General features: G+C 41.2%; 1 protein-coding gene across 1 annotated transcript; it reads left to right on the top strand.

Annotated features, from left to right (window-relative positions):
- The first annotated feature begins 8,088 nt into the window (after positions 1–8,088).
- Positions 8,089–9,082, top strand: OXGR1 (oxoglutarate receptor 1). Its single transcript, XM_050332167.1, is given in 2 exon segments — positions 8,089–8,589; positions 8,591–9,082. Coding segments are annotated over 2 exon segments (993 nt in total).
- Positions 9,083–9,829: the final 747 nt, after the last annotated feature.

Here is a 9,829-nt window from a genome sequence, read left to right as displayed (position 1 = left end):
GTTCAATCTAGGAGAAGGACCACTGAAGAAAAAGCGATAGTGATCACACACCTGAATTGCACACACCTGTGTGCACCAAGATGGTCACTCAGAGAGGGGAGATGTCTGTGCTTGGCTCATTGCAATGACTGTGCCATGAAAGCCAATGTGTTAGATACTCTGCTGGGATGGATTAGGCTGACTCCAAAGCCGGTGGCAATGCACCAGTTTACACCTCTTAAAAATACGATGTGCAAAACCTGATGCAAAAGTCTGGTTAGAGATTCCCTCCTCAGATTCCAGCAGGCTATCAATCATGACAATATGCAGCTAGAGAGTTGTATGGTGGGAAAAGGCACAGTAGTGGCTAAAACACCTGACCCCAAATAGCCTGAACACAGAGAGCATTGTATTTTTTATATCCCTTAAAACATTGTATTATTTCATTTTATCAGCAACTACTAATTGGTTCCATTTAAAAAAATAAAAAGCCAGGGGTAGAGCACACAGAGCTTCTTCCAACTGTCTTATGTCATCTTCTGTCCCACAGTGATGTGATTTCTTCCCTGTTTCTCTACTACTGCAAACCTTGATAAACACACCAGGACGATATCCACGTTTAACAGAGTGCTAGTGTTCTAGCTAAAACTCTTGCCCTGATGGAGACAATTATGACACATCAGCTTACAGCAGAGCTCCCCAACTGACCCAGGTGCGGTGGGTAAGCCCGATGTTCTGTTAATTCAAGTCCTGCAAAGCTCAGAGAGAGAAAATCTAACCAAAACCCTTAAGTGCCCCTGAAGCACTCAGTGAAAGGTGACACAGAAAGGCAAAGCAAGAGAAAGCCTCTGCAGAGAATAGCACATCCCTTTTATATACTTGATTTAAATGAGCACAAAATAGCCAGAGGAAAAAGGTTAGATTACAAAAAAAAAATAGTATGGATTCCACACAGTAGGTTTGAATGAATTATCTCTACCAAGGCTATTTCTATTTCAGCAATCCCTGTGCCTCCACACAATCTGAATTGTTGGAGAGACATTTAATTGCCTGGGCATAATAATACTTAGTATTTAAGTTTCATTTAAAGAGCACAAGACTCTTTCAAATGCAGGTAAACTGCATGACTCAGGGAGAGGCCAGTAGAGCTGCCTCTGCAGTGCTAGAGCAGAGGGAACTACCCTCATGCTCCCATGCTGATAGAGGAGCTTCACTATCAGGAGGGATGGAATAGGAAGGATTTGGGATGAGGAGCCTGATGAACTTCCCTGTTATACAACTCTCTGCCTGAATGCAAGGGAAGTTGCTTCAAAAATTACCAGACCTTTGACTCTCTGGTCAAACAATTATTTGCAGGGCATTTCCTTGCAAGTTTCTAGCTCTGATAATTTGGTCAAGCAACCTCCTAAATTCATTTTGAGTGAGAATTACTTTTGCTTATTTCTTTATAATACTAAAATTCTACCTGATAATTACCTTACCTTATCAGAAACAAGTGCTAGTAATGCGAACAACTAATTTACCATTTTAGTGATTCTGTGAAGAAAAGGATTAGATGATCTTGGGAGAGAAATGATACTTTTGAAATATAGCTGAGCTCCCTTCCCTACCTTGTTTGTGCTCCTCTTGGTACCAGCCTCACTGGAAATTACTCCTTTCCAAAGCAGAAGTGGAATTTTGGGAGGTGAGAACTGGGCCAGAAAGGATTAGGGGTGCAGGTAGGAGCAGGCAGGAAGAATGGTGGTAGCAGGACCACCCAGGGTCCTTCTTCCAAGAATCAGGCTAAGGACTTGTGTTAGCTGAGGGAACGATATCTGGCTAATAGGCAGGCTTATCTTTGGCTGTGTATATTAAATTCACACGTGACAGTACAAGTCACTTTCTGAAGACAAAGCTTTATTAGAGTGGCCTAAGGCAAAAGGCAGACTTTCCTTCACGTGCCACAGCACCCTGCAAGTAAATTACAGGGGCAATGGCACCACAGCAGAATATATCTTCAATGACTGAAAACATGCCTGTAGACTGGAAGCCACATTAGCAGCATCCTGTGCTAAATCCTGTACAGTCACATTCCTGAGAGCCAAGGAGGCTCTTGGAGCCAAGGCTTCATCTTGGAATTGAAAAAAACCCACAAAATAACAAGGCAGCAAATCGGTCCTCTCTGTTTTCAGACCAACTGAACTGGGTCATTTCCAGGAAATGCCCCATTACCTAAAACAATTACAACTGTTGTCACATCTCAGATGAGCTTACTTTGGCTTTTAGTATCTGCTGGGGAAACTTTTACTGGTGCAGCTGCTCTGTTTAAGGCCACTTCATAACTGGGTGCTCCTGTGGTGCTTTTTAATCACTGGTTTATGGTCTTGATGATGCTGTATCAGAGTACCTGAGCACATACTGGCTTTGAGCAAGTAAATTGTCCCATTGGTTTTCCTTTCCTACTTCTCATGGGGAAACTCACCTTCTGAAAGTTCAGCCATCATGTAAGGGCTGCAGTAGATTTTATTTTCTATGCCCCGTAGTCGATGAGCATCAATTCATTTCAAGGACTAATATTAGCCATAAAATAGTGCCTCAGATCCATAGGGGCTATTTTTGGAACTGTATCGAACTACTTCTGCTTAGCCGATGTGGCAGCAGCACTGCTTATATTCCAGATTATATATGCAATTTTCCTAAGGTAAAATATCCCCTTCCAAAAGTTTTCATTAACAGTGTCTATTACCTACATAATTAGATGGCAACATTTAACTGTGATTAATTTAGAGTTATACTGCATTTAGGGATTAAAAAATGCCGACCCTTACCATTCTGTTTCAGGGAAGAAATACTAAGGGAGAACTGGAGTTGATTTCCCCACGTGATGAAGATGCATGATATCATTCTCACCAGAACCAAGCATGGTGGTTTGATAACAACTGTAATTAGGTATTCAATCACACGAAGAGTAAGATCAGCCAAAGTAATATATGTCTGCTAAGGGAAATAACCCACAGAAAGATTATATGTTTGCTGAACCAAAAGTAAAATGTATAATGAGAGCTCTTAACATTCTGGAGCATAACCCTTGCCCAACAAACTGCCTATTTTCCTGCATAATTATTAATCAGAGGCATTTCTACTGCACCACACTGGGTGTTGTCATGTTTGAAGGTCTGACTCTGAAAGGAGTCTTTTTTTCGTGCCTATGGATTTTAGAGCAGGTTTTACGAGATGAGGATGGCCCCTGTGCTGTTGGAGCACTTTGTGGATCCTCGTGCCCGTGAGACCTAATTACAATCAAGTCCAGTGGTGATGCTGAGATGCTATGAAAAACCCTGCTTGGCCTCTTCCATCCCACTGCCTGCAAAAGCTAACAGCCAGCCCATTTGGAGGACAGAAACGTTGTTTTTAACCAGCCACTAAGCAAAATAAAGGTACTGGGCTTTGTTCTCCACTTCTGTATGTCAGACTGGAAGTTTTTGAGGAAGATTGTGTGGTCCAGGTGGGTGAACCCATCTGTCATCCTGTGCATGCTGCTCATCTTGATATCACAAAGGGAAAAATTCAGTATGAAAACTTGATCCTGTTTGCATCATGCACTTTGTAACAACTGACCTGGTCTGTAGTACAAAGTGTCAAGAGGAAATATGCCACCAAATCCTTCCAGTTTCCTTTCTATACAGTGACTAAGAGCAACATTTATATATGCACAAGAACTCTATAGGATTTTATAATGGTTGTTTCAAGAATGGTCATTTATCCGACACATTTATCCCATGAATGCACAAGCACTGGGGCCGTTGGAAATGTGGTTTAGGGTGAGAGGACCGAGGTGGTGCTGCCAGCTCTCTTGACTGCAGCCTGCAATGAGAGTCACTTAGGCTGACTGTGAAACTACAGGGTATTTGGATTTCCCTCCACAGCTTGTAGAGGGGAGCAAAGTGAGGATAGCCTTAAAGCACAAAAAAGGCCTTGTTTTTGTGAAGGATCACACTGATCTGCCAATGGGCACACTTTAAAGGTCCATGGACGTGAGGTGGAGAAATGGCTGGTAAAGAGAAAAGGCCCACAGACTGAAGAGTTGAAAGTCACTGTAGAATCAGCCTTTATCTGTAGAGATCCTGTATGATGCCATACAAGCCATTTAAATTATATATTTGCATGTGACCCTAGTTAGTTTATTCTCAATTTTCTGAGTGCCTGACATAAGCTCCTGGGCCAGTCGCATGGCTGCAATTGAAGCCAATGTTTCCAGAGGTCTCTGTGTGATGAGGAGCTGCTGTACCCATGGTTAAGGGTACAGGGACAATAGGGGGAGGCAGGAGCCACATGGTCTCCCCAGCTGGTATGATTAGACAAGATTTGGGTAAGCTAAGGAGCACAGCCCTATCTCGATGCAGAGCAGCTCTGCATGAATGACCTTCTATTAGTCACCATTTCTCAAGATCGGTCTGAAAATGTGTGGTTTATTCTCTTTTCCTGTCCAGAGTCAGAAATTCAGAGATGACCCCAGTGCCTGCTGAAGACCCCAGTGCACCGAATCTCTGGCAGTTCTGGGTCATGGCGCCAGGAAAGCCCATTTCTGCTTTACCTCAGGCACTACCACTGTCAAGGAAGGATAAAAACAGCCACTGCTGCACAGGTTCCCCATTGCTCAAGGGGTATAATGGATTAAGCAGTGAATGCATTAAATGATCCCTAACTATAATTAGCTCCCTCTGTGCTTGTAACACTACAGCCTCATACAAATGGTTTCTAATGACACATGCAGTGTCTACGAACAGGGTAATAGCTATTTAAACAGTTGCTGATCCCTAAGCTGGTACATGACAGTGTATTTTACAGTTATTGAGAAACTATGAACATTTTTTAAAAGTGCCCTGGGCATTGACCTAGACAAAAGCTTGGTTAGATGAGAGCAGAGATTGTGCCCTTTCCCTAATGGTAACAGATAGGTAATGTTCCAGCTGTCAGACATTACTGCTGCCCCAGTCTTGACTGTCCCTGTTACCACTCTTCCTTTGCAGAATGATTAGCTAAACAGATAGCTTGCTCCCAAATCATGCCCACAGTACAGCCACTCAAGAAAAGTCAAGACAGTTTGCTGAAAAATATTCTTATCTGTGTGTTTCAGTTAACTACATCAACATACATAATGTTCAGAATTGAAAGCTTGCTCATTTAATACTGGATCATAAACTCATCAGGGAGTAAGACCTATCAAATGTACAAAGGTGGAAAGGCTGTCAGCCACACTGGGCAGCTGGGGCCTCTTTGCATGGACCAAGTTTCAAGGTCAGGGTTGAAGCATACAGTTTCAAACTTTAGGATGCTACAACTTTTTAAAATAATAATCTCTTTTGATCTTGTTCCTCAAGCTAAGAATGAGACTTTTATTCAAGAACAGCCTTTTGGAGCAAGAAGCATGGAAAATTTAAGCTCTTTTGAATTATGAAGCCCAAAAGCAAAAGCTCAAAAGAAAGCAAGTTTGCAACCTCAGCTACTCCAGTAGTAACCAGGCAACCCACTGGAGATATTTTATTCACGAAAAATAAGCAGAAAGTATGCCACAGTTCCTGAAAAGCACATTGTGCCAAAAGAAACATTCATTTCTTACATGAGATGAAAATTGTACCCCGTTAGAAATTTGTTTTTAATGAAGACAGTGTGTCATAATACCTTTCACCTGACCTTGAAATGACAAAATGCTTTATTCACTTTGGTGATCAGCTTTCACTTCACAGGAAATGGAGAATAAATTTAATTTTCTCTTTTATAAACACATGCATGCACACATACAGGCTAATTTAAATGTGATTTGCTGCTATTTGAATACTACAGATCTATCTCAGCATGTAGAACTGCTGCCAATAAAGCCTGATCTACCCACTGAAGGCAAGACAGCATGAATGACAGGTCAGAGGAGGACTCCTCCAGCCACCCAGGTCTAAGAGCTGATACCCGAGCCAGTAACTGAGGTTTTCTACCAGTTTCCTAATTTATGGCCTCATGGAGTCTCTGTCAGACAGGGAGTGAATGTATATGGCTGCAAAGCCATACTAAAACCTGCTTCGCTGTGAGGAAGACATAAATACATTCCATTTGTAGTGCTCTTTGCTCAAAGCAATATCAGAGGGAGAAGCAGAATTGCAAGTTTTCAGGTAAGCAGTATTTCTCCATTTTCAATTTAGAGGGTTCAAGATTGCGGTGAGGAACAGATCAGCAGTGCAAGAAAGCTAAACTGGGGATGAATCAAATATTCTAGTAAATTTTGTCTAACTTGAAATATGCCAGTGAGAGACATAACTGTGGGTGACAATGGCATCACTGAGCAGCAGAAAAGAGAAAACATGCATATTCCTAGTTTTTTGGGGATTGTAAATCCGGATTTTTTTAAAACAAAGTTCATGGCCTTTACTTAACGCATCTTTGACTGCAAAGCCGCTATATCAGAACTAACATTCATGTTAAAAAGCATTAGTATTTTAACTAAATTGTGGGGAGACTGTTCAAATTTATCTCTGAAGTGCTCCTGAGTAACAGCGATACTCATCTTTCTGATGGTTATAATCAAATAATTCCTGTTGTGTCCCAGCTTTAGTGACTGGCTTTGTCAGAGCAAATTTGCCATGTTTCACCAGTCATTGGAACAAAGAAGAAACAGTCATACTGGTAACATACTAAATGTTATTAACTGAATCACATAAAAAAACATACACAGGCTTTCCAGAACTGAATAAGGTGAAATTTTATCCTTTTTTCCTTTTTTTTTTTTTTTTAAATGTGTTGATTTCACCCTGAATGTTCAATGTAGCAGCTGTTTTTGTTTAAAGATGCTGTTTCTGGGACAAGGGAGAGGTTCTAGGCTTGACAGTACCCTGTCTAGTACATTACGAAATCTCTTTAAAATATTTTCTTACACGAAATTAGTTGGGATCTGGAGGAGTGGTGCTCACCTGAGATGCTGAAGACACAGTGACACATTTCTTGCCTCACTTGAGATATCCAGGTCTGAACTAGTCTCCTTGTATCAATGCAAAGAAATAGATATGCCAAAAGAGTAAAAAGTATATATTAGAAACCTCAGTTATGGGTAGGTATATTATAACCTGGAGGAACTTACATCTCTCCGTTGATGATAAAGGGAGGCTTAGGATGACTGGCTCCACTTTAAGCATCTAACTTTCTGATATCTGACTTTAGTTAAGATGATTTTCATCCTTGGTTGCCATTCTTTCAGGATAAAACACTACCAAGAAAGTTTATGTCTTGAACTCACTGTGGAGAGATCCAACTTGGCTATGGCAGACAAGAAACCATTTCAGAAACAAGTCTATCTTGCTCAAATTGACATGGAATGGGAACCAAGATCAGTGCCTTCCCTCAATATCTGTGCTTTCCATTTTTCCTCTGACCTTTGAGGGGATTTTAATAATTTCAGCCAGTTTTATGTCATTATGAAGCTTGATTAAAAAATAAAACAAAAAGAACTCCCCAAAAAACCCAAACCAAAACATTTATGCTAGTTTTATGCTTTGATGACTCCCAAAGAATCAGATCATGTTCAGGGAATGAGCCACAAATGTCACATTATCGGGAGCATCAGGTCCTGAGATCTGTATCTGAACCTAACATCTTTTAGCTTTCGTGAAACCAGAACTGCATCTCTGGTTCATGGGCATGAAACACTGATTAGCTCAGATTAATGAAGATAATATATGGTTATGGTTCTGCTTTCTGAAAGGTTAAGACTAGTTCACAGTTTCATAAAATCTAAGCCCAAACTCCCTCTAGATCTCTAAATGTCTGCTTCCTACTCCTGAAGGTTTACAGATAAGCAGCAATTGTCTTTGTCAATGTAGGAGGCTAAATGAAGTAAGAGTAAAAATAATAATTATAAAAATAAAATGTAAAGGAGAGGAAAGGGTAAAATTAAGCATTTGAATAGGGTTATCTAGGTCAGACTGGGTATGTTAGCAAATCCCCATCTCCTCTCACTGCTATGTCTTCTCAAATACAGGGCATCTTCTCCAGCAACAAAAGGTTTAACCGAAACCATTTGTCGCAACAAATCAACTAAAACTAAACATCTGATTTTTGTAAAGCCTTAAGAAGATTTCTGCAAGCATGGCATCTGAATCCACCAGCAATTTCACTGCTCAGCCAAGCCATACAGATCCATTGACAAGCTGCAAAGACGAAGATTTCTTACAGGTGAAATCCTATCTCTCCGTCCTTTACAGCCTAATCTTCCTGGTGTGCTTCCCAGGGAACATTGTGACAATTTTTGTTTATTTTACTAAGATGAGGCCCTGGAAAAGCAGCACCATCATTATGCTAAACCTGGCCATCACTGACCTATTGTATGTAGTCACACTTCCTTTCTTTATACACTACTTTGCTAATGGAAACAACTGGATTTTTGGAAACTTCATGTGCACGTTTATTCACTTTTGTTTCTACTTCAACATGTACAGTGGTATTATCTTCCTTAGCTGCTTCAGCATCTTCCGCTTTTTGGTAGTTGTCCACCCAATTAAATGCCTTTTCCTTCAAAAACGGAGATGGGCAGTGCTGACTTGCGTAGTCGTTTGGGTGATTTCCCTGGTGGCCCTCAGCCCCTTGGCCTGTCTTGATTATCCCAAAGCATAAGCAGAACAGGACGATCTGCCCAGACCTGGCTGATGCTGAGGACCTTGACACTAGTCGATGGTACAACTGGATGTTGACCGTGTTTGCCTTCTTCTTGCCTTTGCTGACGGTGACTCTGTGCTATGTGCTTATTATTTACACCTTGGCTACTGGACCCCACACAGGGGCTTGCTACAAACAAAAGGCTCGCAGACTTGCTGTTGTCCTCTTGGTGGTCTTCTATGTGTGCTTCCTCCCCTTCCACGTCTTTCGAGGGGTTCGTCTGGAGCTCCGAGTACGACCCGCTAGCTGCCGCTTGAAGAAAATAATCCTTTTAATGTTTATTGTAACTAAACCTTTAGCAGCATTAAATACTTTTGGAAATTTACTGCTCTATGTAGTGTCAGGAGATAACTTCCAGCAGGCGATCCTCTCGCTCCTCAAGTTTGGGACAAACAAGAACTTGAAGCAGAAGAGATTGATGCCATAAAAAGTTATGGAGGAAAGGTCCAAACCTGCTGTCAACGAGCCAGGCACAACCTCCCTGCCATTTGAAGTACAGAGGTTAACCCTGCCAGAGCTAAAGGAGAGTTAATCTGTTCTGAGTTACAAATTGATCATCAAAGAAGAAAACTTATAAATTAAAATAAAAAGCTTTAAATAAAATGCTAAAAAATTAAACTTGAAACTTTGCTAGAAATTTTTCTGTGTTTGCTTCCTGAATCCTTGATAGCTCTTCTGGAACTGGACTAGACAGTTCCAGAAAAAAATAGGTGCTCATTAGTGGCAGACACAGATTCAGGATGGGAGAAATTTGAAACTAGTTTTATTAGCTTAGAAGTTAAGAGTCTAGTCTAAGCTGGGACCTCCCTCTGACTTCCTTCCTAAGAAATGGAGAGGGAAGATGCTCCAGAGATCAACTCCTGTCTTAGGCCCGTAGCTCCTCTCCCTGGAGACATTGAGGGGTAGGTGTACCCATATGAGCTAATCACCTTGTCCTCATTTTATAATTTCCCATTATAGTGGAGAAAAATAAGCAGTTTTAGAGTGTGAGTCACCAAATTATTCTTGATGTCTGTACTTAGACAAGATGGATCATGACCTAAGAAGTGCCTGTTTCTCTCCGCTGACCGTAAAAGGTAAGTAGATCAGACACAGACTCGAATGTTCCTGACTGCTTTTACAGAGCTGAGGCACAGCTCCAGTACAGACTGGAGTGGATCCAGAGGTGGCTAAA

This window comes from Myiozetetes cayanensis, unplaced genomic scaffold, assembly GCF_022539395.1.
Source record: "Myiozetetes cayanensis isolate MyiCay16 unplaced genomic scaffold, myiCay2020 scf5-8, whole genome shotgun sequence".
In the NCBI taxonomy this organism is placed as follows: Eukaryota; Metazoa; Chordata; class Aves; order Passeriformes; family Tyrannidae; genus Myiozetetes; species Myiozetetes cayanensis.
The sequence above is the reverse complement of the archived record's forward strand: the minus strand, read 5'-3'. Positions and strand labels throughout refer to the sequence as shown.